This window comes from Ranitomeya imitator, chromosome 6, assembly GCF_032444005.1.
Source record: "Ranitomeya imitator isolate aRanImi1 chromosome 6, aRanImi1.pri, whole genome shotgun sequence".
NCBI classification, from domain to species: Eukaryota; Metazoa; Chordata; class Amphibia; order Anura; family Dendrobatidae; genus Ranitomeya; species Ranitomeya imitator.
The window spans coordinates 14,877,334-14,896,087 of record NC_091287.1 but is presented as its reverse complement, the minus strand read 5'-3'; the positions used below and the strand labels follow the sequence as shown (position 1 = coordinate 14,896,087).

The following is an 18,754-nucleotide window of genomic DNA, read 5'->3' as shown; positions in this document are numbered from 1 at the left end:
GCCTGTTCTGGGTAGTGATTAATGCTACCCGGTTCTCACAATGTCCTTTTTCTCTGTACCTCTTCTCCTCAGGCCGGTGATTTAGGCCTGGAAACAGTCACAGGACTGTTAGAAATTCAGCTGTATGACCTCTCACTTTCAGCTCCTTAGCCCAACTGCCCAACTGCCAGTTCTTCTCTCAGACCAGAATGGATCAAGGGGAGTCTCTGGAGCTCCCCCTTCTGGCCGGAGGAGGTAGTGCAGTCTTGCTATTTTAGTATTTGTATTCAGTGTCAGTAACTATATTTGTGGCAAATACCTCTAGGGGTGCCACATTCCCCCTTAGTTAAGAACAGTACTCCGGGACTGTGGGACGATAACATTTTGAAATAACAATTAATATGTACAGAGTCTTAAAAATGAAAAGTTACAAAAACCACTCAAGGAAACAAAAATAGAGTTCTGTAAAAAGTCACTTCAAATAGCGTCCATTAATTCAGTTCTATCCTTGAAGGTACTAGGAAAGGCACTGCACTTTGTGTCCAAGAATTTAGTTCCATTTTTCCAACGGAGTTATCAATATAACGTCTAAAGAAAGTTCAAAAAGAGCAAAAAGCAAAGTTCAAAAAGCAGTCTTTCCGAAGCTTTGATTTAGTGCCTCCGGGCTGATAAAAAGTTCAAGAATATGCAAGAAGTTCATACAGACAAGTCTCCGTAGGTACTGGGCTTAAACATTGCAGAATGATAACAATGACTATAGTTTTATAGTTGGTAATCTGCATACCTGGCCGGTAATTGACCCTGGGTACTACGCTGTGATCTACGTAACAGCGGTATCTCTCCATTTGGTGTACTACTGTCTACTGCGGATGTAGTATCTGCCCGCTCTGCTAAAGATAATTCCACGACTATGGAGTTGGCAAGTCCACCGTGAATGGGATCACTCTGATCAGGAATCTGTTCTTCCTGGCCTGGAATCTCCTGTAGTACGGGGTCAGCCTCTTCCTGTCTTGGGACTTCTGGTATTGGGTTCGGTGTTGGGTAAAAGGCCACCATGGGAACCACTACTGCACCATGGTATGTTAGTAGGGTTTTGGGAAAGTCTCCTATACAGGTGTGATACATTTCCTCTTCTTTTTCCTTTACTGGTTGGACCTGCATGGGTTGAATAACTTCTGGTTCTGGCTGGACAACTTCTGTCTCTTTCAATGCTTCCGGACATAATTTAAGATTGTCTCTTGACACTAGTACAGATGATAAGCCCCCATTTTTGCTAATGAGACACATTTTAGGATTATCCATTCTTGTTGGTAAAACTGTGTAGGGTACGGCTTCCCACTGATTGTCTAGTTTATTGGTTCGACGATTTCTCTTGAGCACTTGGTCACCCGATCTTAATGGGGTCGCTAGAGCATTCTGGTTGAAAGTTCGCTCTTGTCTTTCTCTAGTTTGCTGAAGGCTTCTTTCCACACTCTCTTGCACTTGGCGATACTGCTTTTGCCGTATGATATCCCAATTGGAGTCTTGGACTTCTGCGTCTGGTTTCAGAATTCCCATTTCTAGATCGATTGGTAATTGGCCGGGTCTTGCACGCATAAGGTAAGCTGGGGTGCAATTGGTGGAACTCACCGGGACATGATTATACAGAACCACCAAGTCAGGCAATTTCTCTGGCCATTGATTCCTTTCTGCCTCAGGTAAAGTCTTTAGTAGTTCTATTACAATATGGTTCATCTTCTCGCATAAGCCGTTTGTTTGTGGATGATAGGCCGCCGTCCGGATCTTTTTGCAACCATACATATTACAGAATTCTCTGAAGATCTCTGATTCAAAGGCTGTACCTTGGTCGGTGAGAACCTGTTCCGGATATCTATGGGGTCTACAAAAGTACGTTTGGAACGCTTTGGCTGCTGTTTTTGCTGTCAGATCTTTTACGGGTACTACTACCAAGAAGCGTGAATAATGGTCCACGATGGTCAAGGCATAGACATAGCCGGACCGGCTTGGTGTCAACTTCACGTGGTCCATGGCTACAAGTTCAAGTGGTTGTTTGGTGATTATGGGCTGCAGTGGTGTTCTTTTGATCGTTTCTTCTGAGGTTGCACGGGCCACAATTTCTGCACCACTGTTCGATTGATTTTCTCATCCCGACCCAATAAAATCTTTCTCTTAGAAGTACTTCTAACTTTTTCCAACCGAAGTGACCAGCACCATTATGGTAAGCTTCGAGGACCATCTTCACATCTTGTTTAGGCACGATAATCTGCCAAACCAATTCATGTGTTTTCGGATTGGTGTACCTTCTACAGAGCTTCCCTTGATACAGGAACATTTTGCCTCTCTCTTTCCAGAGTTGATGCGTCTCTTCTGGGGCATCCTCATCGGGATATGCACTTTGCTCAGTTAACAGTTCCTTCACCAACTTCACAGCCGGATTGATGTCTTGGGTGTCAGCCCATCTATGGTGTGCTAACGGATTAAAATTCACCTCTTGTTGTTTCTGATAGGTACTTGACTGATGATGTTTCGCCTTGGGATGATGGAAGGCTGGTAGTTCAATTTCTTCAAGCTCCCCCGTTTCTTCTTCTACATCTCTCAAGTGTGGCATCCGGGATAGGGCATCGGCATTTCCATTCTTGCGACCTGCTCGATACTTGATCTTGAAGTTGTAATTAGATAACCGGGCTATCCATCGCTGTTCTAACGCACCTAATTTGGCTGTGTCCAGGTGGGTCAACGGATTGTTGTCAGTATAGACAATAAATTCTGCAGCAGCCAGATAGTGTTTGAAACGTTCAGTCACAGCCCAAACTACTGCCAGTAGTTCCAATTTGAAGGAGCTATAATTTTCTGGATTTCTTTCAGTAGGCCGGAGCTTTCTACTTGCAAAGGCGATGACTTTCTCCCGACCTTCTTGCTTTTGTGACAGCACCGCTCCTAGTCCCACATTACTGGCATCGGTGTAGAGGATGAAAGGTTGATGGTAATCTGGGTATGCCAGAACCTCTTCTCCGGTTAGTGCCTTCTTTAGTTGTTCAAAGGAGTCTTCCCTTTCATCGTTCCACTGAAAAGGAGGGTTTCGGTTTGAAGGTTTCTTTGTCTGCCCTACCAAGGCGTCTTGCAAGGGTGCTGCCAATTTGGTAAATCCTTTTATAAATCTGCGATAGTAACCCACCAATCCCAGGAATTGCCTCACTTCTTTTGCGTTGGTAGGTCTTGGCCAATCCCTTATGGCGCTTATTTTCTCGGGATCCGATGCTACTCCCTCCGAACTCACGATGTGTCCCAGGTACTGAACCTTTGGCTTGAGAAGGTGACATTTGGATGGCTTGATTTTCATGCCATACCTGGATAAGGCTTCGAACACTTCTGCCAGGTCTATTAAGTGTTGTTCGTAAGTCTTTGAGTAGACGATCACATCATCTAGGTACAGGAGGACGGTCTCGAAGTTCTTGTGTCCGAGGCAGCATTCCATCAGCCGCTGGAAGGTACCGGATGCGTTGCAGAGTCCGAATGGCATGCGATTAAATTCACATAGACCCATTGGTGTGGTGAATGCCGTCTTTTCCTTATCTCTCTCAGCCACAGGGACTTGCCAATACCCGCTTGTTAAGTCTAAGGTGGAAAAATAATTAGCAGATTTCAAAGCAGTCAAGGACTCTTCTATCCTAGGCAAGGGGTAGGCGTCTTAATGGGTGATGTTATTAATCCGCCGGTAGTCTACGCACATTCTCATGGTTCCGTCCTTTTTTTTGACAAGCACTAGAGGGGCCGCCCAGGGGCTACAGCTGTCTCTTATTACCCCGGCCTGTTTCATCTCCCTCAGCATATCTTTTGCACATTGATAGTGAGCGGGCGGTATGGGTCTATATCTTTCTTTTATTGGGGGATGGTCACTGGTGGGGATTGTGTGTTCTACCCCTTCTATCCGTCCGAAGTCCAATGGGTGTTTACTGAAGACTTGTTCATATTCCGTCACTAGCCTATACACCCCTTGTTTTTGATGGGTAGGTGTTGAATTTATGCCCACGTGTAGCTGTTGACAACAATCCTCCAATTCTCCGTCTGAGCCGTTGCCTTCCACCTGACAGGTTGGTTCTAAGGGCTCAATGGTTGTGATGGCATTGTCAACAGTATATAGCTTTGCCACTGTAGCATACCTTGGCAAAGTGACCTCTTCCTCTCCACAGTTCAAAAGTCGTACCGGCACTCGTCCCCGCTGTACCTCGACTACCCCTCGTGCTGTGAGTATAGTGGGCCTGCTGTCGGTGTACACTGGTTCTATTAAGGCTTGATAATCTCGTCCCTTAGTACCAATGGCTGCTCTACACCATACCAGCATTTCTGTTTTTGGTGGGATTACAATAGATGTTGGATCACTTACCCTCACACTGCCGATTTCTCCACCTGCAACTTCTACCTGTTGCCTTAACATCAATACTTTTATTTCCCTCCGGAGAACTCTCTGCCGGCAGGATTGGGCAGTTTCAGCAATTTGCTGTAAGACAGAAATAACTTCGGAAAAGCAGTTCTCTAACACATTCATTCCTATCAATACAGTCGGTTCACAGTTCCGCCGGTCAACATCAACAACAATTATACCCTGTTTCTTCAATTCTGCTTTACCAATCTTTATGGTCATCTCCCTGAATCCTAGTTTCGGTACCAACTTACCATTACTGGCCCATATATCTAGTTCAACATCAGAGGGCCCTTTATCAATATCTGCATCAGCCCAGTACCTCTTATAGAGGATATACGGTATAGATGAAATCTGGGAACCTGTGTCCAGCAAAGCGTTGAGGGGCATTCCGTCCAGCACGATAGGGATAATGGGTCGTCCTCCGATGTACCTGTCGTGCCAGGGTGTTGGGCCTTGAAAGTTCATTCCTGCGAAGCGGCCCGCATTCCCAGGGGATTCCCGTTTAAATCACAATCTCGTGCAAAGTGGCCTGGCTGCTGGCAACGGCGGCAAATGGGCTGTCCATCCGGTTGGTAGCGGTCGCGGGGTCGTCCTCTCCATGTCGGGTATCTCCGGGGTCTCATCCATGGAACATCCTCTCTACGGTTTGCGAACTCCATCTTGTGTCCTCTCATCTCCTGCATGGTTTTAGCCATTGAAGCAACAACATCAGTTAAAGAGTCAAGCTTTTGTTGAAGAGCCTCATTAGTACTGGGCCCCAGGGGCTTAGCAATGGCCCCGGACATAGCTGATGTCACTGGTACTCCATGTTGTTGAGGAGCCTCTGCCATGAGTTGCGCAGGCTCCTGATCCCGAGGTGCCTCTGCCAGCTGGAGACGTATAGCGCTCTCCTTTAATTGAGCATGCTCACATGCCCCCGGTGAGAAGGGGTGTAGAGTCCCTCCATAAATTGATCTCTTAGCAGTTTATCCGCTCCGGTGTTAAAAATGGGTTCAGCCAGTGTAAGTGATTTAAGGGCTTCCTGCAGGTTTAAGGCAAAGTCTCTCACGCCCTCATTAACTTTTTGTTTGCAATTAAAGAATCGTACTTTAGCTTTGCTGCTGGCAGTGGTTTCAAATGTAGCTTTTAATCCAGCAAATATGCGTTCAACAGTGCCTTTTAGATCAGCTGCCCATGCTGTGACTTCTCGCTTAGCATGGCCACTTAACTGTATCATCAGGAGACTAACACGCTGAACTTCACCCACGGGGAACATGTCAAAATGGGCCAGCATCTTTTCTCTGAAATCGTCAAGGGTATTAGGCTCACCTTCATACATTGGAAGCCACAGGCCACCTGGGGTATATGGCATCAGCACCGGCATGATGGGCGCCACTCCTTGCACCGCTGCGCTACCAGACGCTCTATCGACACTCTGTCTTTCAGCTGCATTAGCGCCGCCGGGTGCTGCGGCGTCTCCGTGCTGCGACATACTGTGCCCCCTTAGTTAATCCGGACCCTTCCGGTCCTCCGCTTCCGTCGGGATAGTGTAGATTCGTTCTGCTGTGCAGCAGGATTGGTTTTCCCCTTGCTCTGACGTCAGAGCGCTCAGCTTGGTGCCGCCCACAATGACACGCCCCCTGCTGCTCCCACCCACCGCGCTCTGTAATGGCGGATTCTGAAGTTTTTCAGTTAGACTGGGGCTCAGGTAATGGCGTAGCTCAATTAACAGTCTCGTGCCTAACGGTTATGAGGTGATTACCTCAGGGGATGGCGGCCATCTTTACTCCATTATAACCAATGGGGAAAAGTCACTTTCAATAGTTTTCAATGGGGAATGGATTTTTCTTTAATAAAGTCAATTTTCAAGATTTTTCATCCAAATTTTCACAGTTTTGGGCTCCAATCACGGCACACAATACCCGGTATACGGGCTGGCTAGATCCTGTTCGTGACGCCAATTGTAACGCCCAGGAGACCGGGATACCCAGCACCGGACCAATGGGGTCTGTCTCTTGAGGGGGATGTCACGGGTAGCTTGACCCGGTGCTGTGGCCTCAGGCAATGCACAGTGTAAGGGGTATCGTGAGGGGACAGGCACTTACTTGATCAGCAGCAGGTTCTCCCAGCGGCGATGATCCCGATCCTGGATAGATAGCTATTGTCCAAATGAAAGTCTGAGGCACTGAAACGTTTAACCAGTTTACTTTAACATAAAGGGATTTACAACCAGTCCTGTCACCGGAGTCTGTATGGGAACTCTGAGTTACTTTGACCCTGCCGGGGTCTTCGCCTTTTATTGTACGCAATTTCTGTGTGGCCCTGCTGCTGTATGTGAACGTGAACTGGCTGCCGGCCCAATCTGTCCCCTACGGGTCCTGGTTCGACGGGCAACCCGAGTCCTTTTATCAGCTTACCCCCTCTGGGAGTACCGCTGAACTCTGTGTCTGTTGCTGCGTCCGGCCCTAGTGAAGCTGATATCACCTCACGTTTTTCCGGTTGCTGTATTATATATAATGAATACAGCCACGGATCCGGTATCCGTCTTTGCGCCTGTTCTGGGTAGTGATTAATGCTACCCGGTTCTCACAATGTCCTTTTTCTCTGTCCCTCTTCTCCTCAGGCCGGTGATTTAGGCCTGGAAACAGTCACAGGACTGTTAGAAATTCAGCTGTATGACCTCTCACTTTCAGCTCCTTAGCCCAACTGCCAGTTCTTCTCTCAGACCAGAATGGATCAAGGGGAGTCTCTGGAGCTCCCCCTTCTGGCCGGAGGTGGTAGTGCAGTCTTGCTATTTTAGTATTTGTATTCAGTGTCAGTAACTATATTTGTGGCAAATACCTCTAGGGGTGCCACATGATCCACCAGTTACAGCCAATAACAACACATTGGCCCTGGCCCCCCAGTGAGCTCATTGCTCTCGTTATTCATCTCCCGGACCTCTAACAGAATGCGTCTTCAGGATGTTGAGGAGACATATCAGCCACAGGGGGGATCTAGTCTCAGTCATATTACTGTGACCCCTTACAATTGCTGCAGTGTTTCAGGAATGGCCTTGGACCTATAGTCCAGACAGCAGTACTTACTAGTCGCACGAAGTGACGAAATATCCAATGGGTTGAACTGAAGGAAATAGCCCAGGGTGCTGATCTAGAAAGCATGTCAAAGAAAAAGTTAATTAGGACCCATGCAACCAGAACGGGAAGAGGGAAGTAACCATCAACTAAGAAATAGAAATGTTGGTCTTGTGGGCAAAAAGGAAATTATTTGGCCAAATGTCCTACAAAATCAATAGCTACTATCATGAATCCCCCCATAGGAACTGGCAACCCAGATGCCTCCCTGTGCCCCATTGTCACCAACCAGGGACCCACACTCACTGTCCCCATTTTCCTGGGGAGAGACAAACAGTTTCATCCATGATAGAAGCTTGTACAATAATAATTCAGGAACACATCTCAGATTGTATACTCACCTGAAAATGTAACTTGTGAAGGGGTAAAGGGACGACCCACTAGCTTGATTCAATTTCAGTTGTGACCCAGGTTTTAGTCACTCTGATGTATTTTAATTCTTCAGGGACAGATGTGTTGCAGAAATTTGGAGCCTGCATAAAATTTACTCCAAATGACCCCAAGATGAAGATGACTACCCCCAAAGATGAAGGCCCTCTGGGTAGTGTCCTGTCCCGGACACTTCCTACAGCCCTGGACAGTACTCTCTCCAATCCCCATTCCCTACCTACTTGGCTCGAGATCATACCCAGCCAGCTGTGGGCACGTCACAAACCTTAATTTGGGAAAACTACCCATTCCCCCGGTGACAGTAAAACTTAAACCAGGTCTACAACGCTCTGTGTAAAGTAGTACCCTATAGGTGCTGCCCAGAATGCGGTGATCAATCATAACGTCCACGACTTCCAGACAGGTCTGAGGCTATGTGCACACGTTGCGGATTAGCCTTAGGAATTTCTGGTGCGGATTCTGCCTCTCCTGGCAGAAAACACAGCTGCGGATTTTGTGCAGTTCCGCAGCGTTTTTTTGTGTGGTATTTTTTTTCGGATTTGCTGCATTTTTTACACCTGCGGATTTCTATAATGGGTACAAAAACGCTGCAGATTCGCAAAAAAGAAGTGACATGCTACTTCTTTTAAACCGCAGCAGATTTTTTGCAAAGTGTGCACAGCTTCTTTTTTTTCTCATTGATTTACATTGTACTGTAAATCAATTGCGGATCTGCAGCGTTTCTGCACCGCAAAAAAAACGCTGCGGATCCGCACAGAATCCGCAACGTGTGCACATAGCCTAACTATTGTTCTTTATAACCTCCCTGTTTAATATTCACCCATATAACTATCAAACGCTGTAATGTTCTAAATCCAGAGACACGACTATCAGTGGATTTAGAAAAGGGAGAATATCAGCGTGGGGAAGAAGGAGGAACAGAGCACCAAAGCAACAGAGCACCAAAGCAACAGAGCACCAAAGCCTGCCCCTGTAAACTAGCAGAGGAACCTCAGTCTGACTGACACATGAACATGACCGTCAGTAATTGATGGAGGCGGAAACATAGGGCTTGTTAGATATCAGTGACGTCCCCCTCACTAACCCCTCTGCTAGGTATTTTGTATAAGGTTCCAGAGCTTGGATCAATGGTCAGAGACGATTCATCACCAGGTATGGACAATGGTAAGAGCCACTCTCCTCCAGCTGCTCTGCGCCAGAGCTGAAGCATGCAATCTGGGAAAAGGTAAAAACATTCATGTACAGGCGCTTCTCACAAATTTAGAATATCATCAAAAAGTGAATTTATTTCAGTTCCTCAATACAAAAAGTGAAGCACATATATTCTATAGAGTCATTACACACAGTGATCTATTTCACGTGTTTATTTCTGTTAAAGTTGATGATTATGGCTTACAGCCTATGAAAATCCAAAAGTCATTATCTCAGTAAATTAGAATAATAAAAAAAAACACCTGCAAAGGCTTCCTAATGGTTTAAAAAGGTCAGTTTCAGTAGCTCCACAATCATGGAGAACACTGCTGACTTGACAGGTGTCCAGAAGGCGTCATTAACACACTCCACAATGAGGGGAAGCCACAAAAGGTCATTGCTAAAGAAGCCGGCTGTTCACAGAGTGCTGTATCCAAGAATATTAATAGAAAGTGGAGTGGAAGGAGAAAGTGTGGTAGAGAAAGGTGCACAAGCAACCGGGATAACCGCAGCCTGGAAAGGATTAAGAAAAGGCCATTCAGTAATGTGGGGGAGATTCACAAGGAGCGGACTGCTGCTGGAGTCATTGCTCCACCACACACAGACGTGTCCAGGACATGGGCTACAAGTGTCACATTCCTTGTGTCCGGCCACTCATAACCAATAGACAACGCCAGAAGCGTCTTACCTGGGCCAAGGAGACAAAGAACTGGACTGTCGTCAGTGGTCCAAGGTGTTGTGTTCAGATGAAAGTAAATTTTGCATTTCATTTGTAAATCCAGGTTCCAGAGTCTGGAGGAAGAGTGGAGAGGCCACAATCCAAGCTGCTGGAGGTCTAGTGTGAAGTCTCCACCATCAGTGATGGTTTGGGGAGCCATGTCATCTGCTGGTGTAGGTCCACTGTGTTCTATCAAGACCAAAGTCAGCGCAGCCGTCTACCAGGACATTTTAGAGCACTTCATGCTTCCCTCTGGCCACAAGCTTTATGGAGATGGAAATGTCATTCTCCAGCAGGACTTGGCCCCTGTCCACACGGCCAAAAGTACCAATACCTGGTGTAAAACAACAGTATCACTGGGCTCGATTGGCAGCAAACTCGCCTGACCTTAACCCCATAGAGAATCTATGGAGTATTGTCAAGAGGAAGATGAGACACCAGACCCAACAATGCAGACGAGCTGAAGGCTGCGATCAAAGCAACCTGGGCTTCCATAACCCCTCAGCAGTGCCACAGGCTAATCGCCTCCATGCCACACCGCATTGATGCAGTAATTGATGCAAAAGGAGCCCGACCAAGTATTGAGTGCATTTATAGTAATAGTTGGAAAGACCAAAACAATCCATTTGTCCATCCAGTTCAGCCTATATTCCGTCAGAATAAATCCCCAGATCTACGTCCTTCTAAAGAACCTAATAACTGTAAGATATAATATTGTTACGCTCCAGGAAGACATCCAGGCCTCTCTTGAACCCAACTGAGTTCGCCATCACCACCTCCTCAGGCAAATAATTCCAGATTCTCACTGCCCTAACAGTAAAGAATCCTCTCCTCCAGACACAGAGAATGCCCCATTGTGACAGTCACCTTCCTTGGTATAAACAGATCATCGGAGAGATATTTGTATTCTCCCCTCCTTTACTGACCATACATTTCAGTAGGGAACATTTCAGATTTTACAATCATTTTTCCAGCTGGTGGTATAAAGTATTCTAATTCACTGAGATAATGACTTTTGGGTTTTCATTGGCTGTAAGCCATAATCATCAACATTAACAGAAATAAACACGTGAAATAGATCACACTGTCTGTAATGACTATATAATATAGGAGATTCACTTTTTGTACTGAAGAACTGAAATAAATTCAGTTTGATGATATTCTAATTTTGTGAGAAGCACCGGTATATGACAAGATTTACAAACAAGAAGTCTGTCGGTGAACGGGATTCGTCCTCTCCAGGTTGTCATAGCATGGGGAAGTAGCTGATGGATACATGGCCTCTAAATAATAAAAAGGGAGGAATTGTTATGGGAAATATTTATGCTTTGCTTTATTGTTTAGACAAATTACCTATATAGTTGCTGATAATTTTATATTTTAGTAATAGCTTTATAATTGTTATTCATAAAAGCAATATCCCAGGGCGTTGTATCTTATATAGAGGTGTCTTTGTGTTAAACATTCCTTTGTTTCTATAAGTATAGTAAGATGGACAGAGCTGGTTTGAAAGGAATTTGACAGAATCTATAATTTATTATTTTGTTATTCCAAACTTACATTTCATTACCTAAGACAAAAGATATTTAAGAGCCATTCCTAATTCTCCTTTTCTTTGTGGTTGTAATAAAAACTTATGACCGGGCGTCTGAAACTCGGAAAAGCCCGTACACTAACAGACACTGGTCGTGTGCCCTTGTCTGCGATCGATCGACTCTCTCATTTGATCAAAACTGGCAAACGTGTGAAACCTTTTGCAATTCTCCTAAAACTTTCCATATAGGTTTCCATATCAACTGGATGTTTTTATTCACATCATTGTGAGGTACGGCATTTTTATTCAATTTTTTTGGGGGGAAACTGTGACTAAAAAATGCTAATTCGATTGGCATCTTGATTCTTTTTTTTTTCTATTTTGGCCTTCAGCGTCTAAATATTTTTCATTTTTTACTCCTGGTAATTGCTCTTACGGCAATACAAAATATACTAATCTTTATATTTCACCATTTTCATTTGGGAAAAAGGAGGGCAGTATTTTAAATTATTTTATTGTGAAAATGATGGTCTCTGAAGCATTTGGCAAATAGGAGCTTCATAGTGGGCTTTAAACATGGCAGACAGGAGTGTATTGAGTCGGCCGGTGGCTGCTATCACAACCGATCATCCCCGTGATTGTGTTATGTTCCGATAGCGGTCAGAATTGATGGCCTCCATTTATAAGGTTAAACTGATGCGCTGTATGGAGCGGGCTCAGCTGCGGAGCCCGCCTCATGTAGTGATAATGGTGGGATGCAGGACTTGCATGCTGGCTGTCACTAAGGGGTTATTACATACCTATTTAGAAATCATCTCACAACCATGTGGCTATGTGACAGACAAATAGGAATGTAAGGAGTTGAAATGGAAAAGGACTCACAGGTTTAGTAATTGTGGGGTAAACAATAAACTTCTTTATTAAAACATTTGCAGTCATGATAGTCTGTCACGTACATAGAACGACCCCATAAAATTGTATTAAACAGGATGTGGGGTCTGCAGCGACCACGTGATCAGCTCCATCTCCCCAGTAACCAGTAGAAAGTTATAGCAGGTCCTTACTGGGACTTTGGTTTGCAAGAATTAATTTGATCACTGATCAATACATTGAGGATCTTCTTTAAAATCATCAGGTCGTCCAGAAGGAAAGCTGCCATAGCGCTGTGCACTATGTAACTGGTCTGTACGACAGTAGGGGAGAAGCGTCAAACTAGATACTAGAAGTTACAGATAAACTTTAAAGAACTGGATTACTGTTATAGGCCGTTTGACCATCAAATCTACCCCAGTATGGGATAATGTAATTATTTTCTGCTTTTTGCAAGCATTAAACAGCAAAATCCATTGTAGATTTCTTGTAATAAAAAAAAACAAAAAAAACAGAATGCTCTGGAGTCAAGGTCGGACTTTAAAATATTTATTGAGTACAAAGTTATGTGAAAAATCGGAAACAGAAGGCTGTGTACCCCGGGACCGCATGTTGAGGTAGAAGTGACAGGTCAGGTACGTAACACTAAATTGGTTAACAAAACACTGATACAAAATATTTACAAGTCCAACTGTTGGCAGCAACCAGAACGTGACGTCACTGTGTGCGGTGATGAGGGCGGCACGGCGCCATGTGTGGTGACCTTATTGGGAAGCCTGTAAGCTTTGGTCCAAGAAACCAATAGCTCTTATATAGACTGGGGTCAGGAAAACCAATTACTGTATAGGCATAAGTGCAATGAATTCAGAATCTCTCAGGGTTGCCCAATATCACGATTGGGCTGCGGGCACACGCAAGTCCAGTGTGCACCATGCAGGATACTGCCTCAGACTCCTGGCAGTGAAAGTCTTGTTGAGGAAGTAAATATAATGGAAAAATGGCAGCGCCCAATACCCCTCACACTGCAAAATAACATATAATCCCCATAGAAGTGGATGCTACCTGCTCATTGCCTTACATAAATTTTTATGCCATTTCCGAAACATAAAAAGGGATTACAAAACTAAGGCAATGTGCACACATTGTAGAATGGAGTGCAGAACTTTCTGCACAAAATCCGCATCTCCTGGCAAAAACCACAGGTGCAAATTTGCCGTGGATTTTGTGCGGTTTTTATGCGGATTTTCTGCGTTTTTTTACCACTGCGGATCTCTATAATGGAGGGGTACAGAAACGCTGCATATTCGCACAAAAGAACTGACATGCCCTTTTAAATCCGCAGATTTTTCCGCACAGCTTTTTTTTTTTTTATCCCATTGATTTACATTGTACTGTAAATCTCAGTGCGGATCTGCAGCGTTTCTGCGCAGAAAAATCCACTGCGGATCCGCACTAAAACCGCATCGTGTGCACATAGCCTAAAAATGAATAGATATGCCAGCGGAATGAGCCTTTTTCCAATTTGAACAAACAAACAAAAAAGCTACATCCAAACAAAGCAATTTGTCGCATCTCATTCAGTAGCTCATAATCCCAGGAGTCCCCCATCTGCAGTAATAAGACTTTATTACAATGGGTGGGTGCACGAAGGAGCAGGTAGATTTTAGGGGTTTTCTCCAGTGAAGAAAATGTATAACACCACATGAGATAGTAAATCTCAATCTCAGAAATACTTATTTAAATATTAGGATCCTGAATATACTTTGTGCTTGAATTGTCTTGTTTCCAGCAGGAAGGTCAGGAGTAAGGCGAGCGCTCGGTCCTCTGCCCATCGAGCCACCAGAGTAGTCCCAGCAGACCGTGATCCACATTTGTGGCTTATTGATGGCCTGCACAGTCACTGGCCCCTGGCATCCCCCCGCTTTGGTTTCTTGCCCACGTTTGGCTTCGTTGGAATGTCTTGTTTGCTCACAAAAGCATTTTCCACAGTATTACAGTAAACTGCTTTATGTACTTAATCCCTAGCTGGTCCTAGGTAGAATTTGGCTCTCAACAGATCCAATGCAAAAAACTTGTAGGGAAAATTTCACAAAAAACTTTTTAATAATCCCAGTAAATACTCGTTAGCCCACATCACATTTTTGAAAAACTGCAATTAGCAATTTAAACATATAAACTTCTCTAGATAAATCTTGGCTGCAACCACTATGGACGCGTTCCCACTCTAAACATGGGTCGTTCTACACTCTTGACTAGTGATACAGTAAATATGGCCAATATTTTTCTAGTTCTGAAAAAAAAAAAAAAACCCTGTCCACAAAATAAAATTGCCGTTTTCACGTTCCCCAGGTCGGGTGCAGAGTCTCCCACTGTCTGTTAAAACACACCAGAAGCCTCAACGCTGGACCTGGAAAGGCCGACTAAAGTACAATTATTTTATTTATTTTTTTCACAAACTGCAGCACGGAGGAAAACCAGATAACCCCTTTAAGGGCAGGATGAATATTTGCTGCAGTTGTATGTACAGGGCAAGGTGCTTCAGTGTACTTGGTGCTAAAGTGTAGCTTTATGGCAAAAAAACAAAAACAAAAAAAAATGACTTCACCCACCAGTGTGAAGTTAACGGGGAATCTGTTTGTCCTTCATAGCACCTTGAATCCGACTTTTTTTTTTCCCCTCTACCATCAGGTCGTGGGCGGACTTGCATTTACAGCATCAACAACCGCAGAGACAACCACAGGGTTGCTACGGATACTGACGGTAGACGTGGGCAGACGACCATACGACACGTTTTGTACGTCTTTAAAGCTGTGGTCACGCGATAACTACATGAAATTGCTCAACAGAAGAACTTTTGCAGGACGGCTGCATGGTGTAAATACAGCTTTACGCTACCTTCACCTGGTTATTAATGGCGTACATGGCGTCTGCACTTTGTCGTAACCCGGCTCGGTCCATGACCAGCTCAGCAGGAACTCGAGCGCCTCTTGATGTGTGGAAGTTTGGGAAGCTGGAGTGGGGACAGGTGACGCGATTTGCTTTCGGTACAGTGCACTATTTACAATTTTACATTTCTAAACTAACTTTTCCCTTTCTGGTTAAACAGCCAGTGGTAAAAAGGCAGGTATCCTACAACGAACATGCCGATGTTCTACACAAGTTCCAGACGAAGGTCGGGGAATCTTGAAATCTGAGACAACACATTGAAAATCTAATTTTCTATCATGTCATTTACACATATAGAACCCCCCCAAACCCACAACAACAAAAAAAATAAGTCTTGTAACTACCAAAAAATTAAAAAGGACAACGTTTAACATCTTTAGGCTGCTCTATACTGTAACAACGTAGACCGTGCTGCCATCGTCTCCCTGTGTAGTGTACAATATGGTCGGAGCATCATCCTCTCTCGTTCCTGGATTAGAGTTTTTGGAGGCGGATTCGCTAGCATGGCCGCCTGCTGGGACCCCCGTGAGCTTGTGAGCAGCTTGATGGGAAGTCAAGTTCTCGAGGGAATTAAACTTCTGATCACATTTGCTGCATTTAAACAGTCTTTCCAATACAACGGTTGGATGCTGCTCACTGTGGGGCTGGGTGGATACCCCACTCTGCTCGCCAATTTTTCTTATAAACACTGTATTCTGCTGACTGGCGTTACCTAAAACAGTAGGAGCCGAAGTCTGGGCAGCCACCTGCAAAGTCCTATTTGCACCAACAGAAGCAATGTTCGCGATTGGTGCTGCAACTGATCCCGAATTACCAATGCCTAAATTGCCATTCAGGGTGAGGATGGTGGGATTGTTGATGTTCAATGTTCCTTTACCATTAAAGTTATTGGCATTGCCTGTCAGAGCAACAGGGGAATTATTGCCTATGTAAAGTCCATTTACAGGGGAAAGGTTGCTAAATGCCAGTTTTCCACCAACGACATTCCCATTTACGGTGACGACAGTTGCATTGCCAATGCCGGACGAGACATTATCCTTTGAAGGAACAGCAGATCCAGTTAAAATTAACCCAGAATTAGCATCTACAAAGAATGGAATAGTTTGCCCCACCGGCGGATTTCCGGCAGCAGACACCGGAACGGCCTTGAGGGCTGCACCACCAACCTTTGGGAGGTTAGAGTTTTTTACACCGAGGGCACTGTTGATGGTGCCCGTTTGGTTAACATTGATGGCCACAGGTTTTGTTTGCCCAGGAGGTACAGAAAGTGTATTTGTGACAGCCACAGAGCTAAATTTAGGATTGACAGTTCTGGGAGCGTTAATGGCATTTGCTTGCACGAGTCTTGTGTTCTTATTAAAGGTCACTCTGTTGTTCTGTTTTATGCCAGAGATCTGGTTTTCTGCAATATTCAGAGGTGTTGCAAGCACGATTCCTGAACTACCGACCGAGACAGGGAAAGTCAGCATGATACTTTGGTTGCCGTTCACAGGGACAGACAATTGCTGGTTGCCAAGATTTGTACCTCCAGTGACAATAATCGGAGAGGGCTGTGGCACCTGAACTTTGTTGACCAAAACTGCACCACCCTGTTGAGCACCTTGAGTTTGGATCGTTTTATTGGTTGAGGAAGGAAGAGCAGCAGGAGGAGTTTCCCGGTTACTTATGGGGTTGGTTGCTTGAGGGGTCACAGGTGCAGAAGTTTTAAGCTCAATATTTGAGCTGATGGCAGGAGAAGTGCGTGGCGGTTCCGCCATTCCTTCCCCATCCTTGTCATCAATTATTATGATCGTATTGGAGTCCTTCTTTGCTTCTATTGGCCCTCTGGGAGACGGAGGGAAAAAAATTCCAGAGCTTCGGATATTAGTGATGGTAATTGGTGGTGTCTGGCGCTTATTATCTTTCACTTCAGGAGTGCTGGTACTCCGAACGTTGCTGATGGTAATTGGTGGAGTTGGGGGCCTCATTTGTTTAATTTCTGGAGTTCCGGCACCGCGAATGTTACTGATGGTGATTGGTGGCGTCTGGCACCTTTTTTCCGGTTTGCTTGTACTCCGAACATTACTGATGGTAATAGGTGGTGTTTGGCTCCTATTTTCTCTAATTTCAGGTGTCAGGGTTTTCTTAGGGACCTGGATTCCAACAATCACCACAGGAGGACCCGGTTTACTGGTAGGAGGCATAACGCAAGCGGAACCTTGGTTATTCCCAGCGGATCTTGCCACCGGAGTGCGTTTTTGTTCGTCGCAGTCGACTATGATCACTGGTGGACTGGCTCTTTTTATAGGAAGCCCACTTTCTGAAGCAGTTTGGGAAGCAGGCCTTTTAGTGGCATGACTTTCATTTACTATGACCTGCTTCATATCTTGAGCATGAAAAGTGGAGGATGAGGGAAGAGCTTGTTTGAAAGCTTTGTCCCCTCCATCTAATGGAAAGGAAGTCTTATTTACAGCCGTTTCCCCGGTTTTCAGCTGCCCAGTCGCTGAAGTCACTTGATGTAATTTGGTAATTTTGGAACCATGGATAGAAAAATGTAGTTGTGGTTGTTGACTGTTATTATAAGGAGGAATCAGGTTTCGGTCTCTGCCGTTATCACTACTGGTCACCGTTTGGGGTAAATGTCTATTCCTCTGGTCACCAACAGCACCAGGACTATTAATGGCTGCAAACACCGGCATGGTTTCAAGGGCTGCCAAGGGAGACATAGATTGTGACCTCTTATGACTGCTGCTGCTGTTTGCAGGCACCATTCCGTACTTCACACCTTGGTTAGCTCCATGAGGCGACGAGACTGCCGTGTTGTTTCCATGTATGCCATTGCCCACAGGGAGCTCTGGCTTATTGGGAAAATAGTTTGGAGACTTTGAATCTCCAGGCCCTCGATATCCTGCATATGGTGAGGATACCGGCATCATCCCAGGATTCCCCTGAACATTTATTGGTGGGGCACCGTGCCTGACCGGAGGGCGGATATTTGAGTAAGGAGGAGGATTTACTCCACCACTAAAGTATGGGTTGGGAGGAGAAGTGTATCGATGCCCCTGGGCTCCGTCAGTTGGCCCCGGCATAGGATGGTGCAACCTTCTTTGTTCCCAGTGAATGTTTATTCCACACTGATTATTGCAAAAAGCTCCGCAGCCAGGACACGGGGACAAAGGATTCCTCCGATCATGAAACATTGCATCGCGCATATGAGTCAGATGATTCCGATTTCGGTTCTCAAGATCTGAAATGACAAAATAAATTGTGCCAATTAGGTTTTGCTTTACTTCGTGTACATACTATTCAGGGGCTGCTCTATATACATGTGTAGCAGAGTCCTGTCTGCACTCATTCCAAGAGGTTCTGTGTACAGAAATGGCCACCACTCTCACTGCGTAACTGACCTCTGCACGGAGAGGCTTCAAGTGTTTTTTTCACACAAAAGTTGAGAATGGAAAAAAAAAAAGTTGGATCATATTTCTGTAGATGGAAAAGCTGAAATACTCGTCATTTGGTTTGGGTGCAGTAAACCAGCATTTCGATATATAGCTGGAGTTCAGCTTTCCAAATATGCTTATGCCAAAACTGTAGTAAAATAAGTATATGGG

General features: G+C 45.0%; 1 protein-coding gene across 1 annotated transcript in view; it reads right to left on the bottom strand.

Annotated features, from left to right (window-relative positions):
* Positions 1-12,751: 12,751 nt before the first annotated feature.
* Positions 12,752-18,754, bottom strand: part of LOC138641650 (uncharacterized) — a 38,134-nt gene continuing 32,131 nt past the window's right edge. Inside the window, exon 5 of the mRNA XM_069729211.1 lies at positions 12,752-18,390. Coding sequence (XP_069585312.1) covers positions 15,551-18,390 — 2,840 coding nt within the window. The 3' untranslated portion in view covers positions 12,752-15,550. The remainder of the gene's footprint in view (positions 18,391-18,754) is intronic.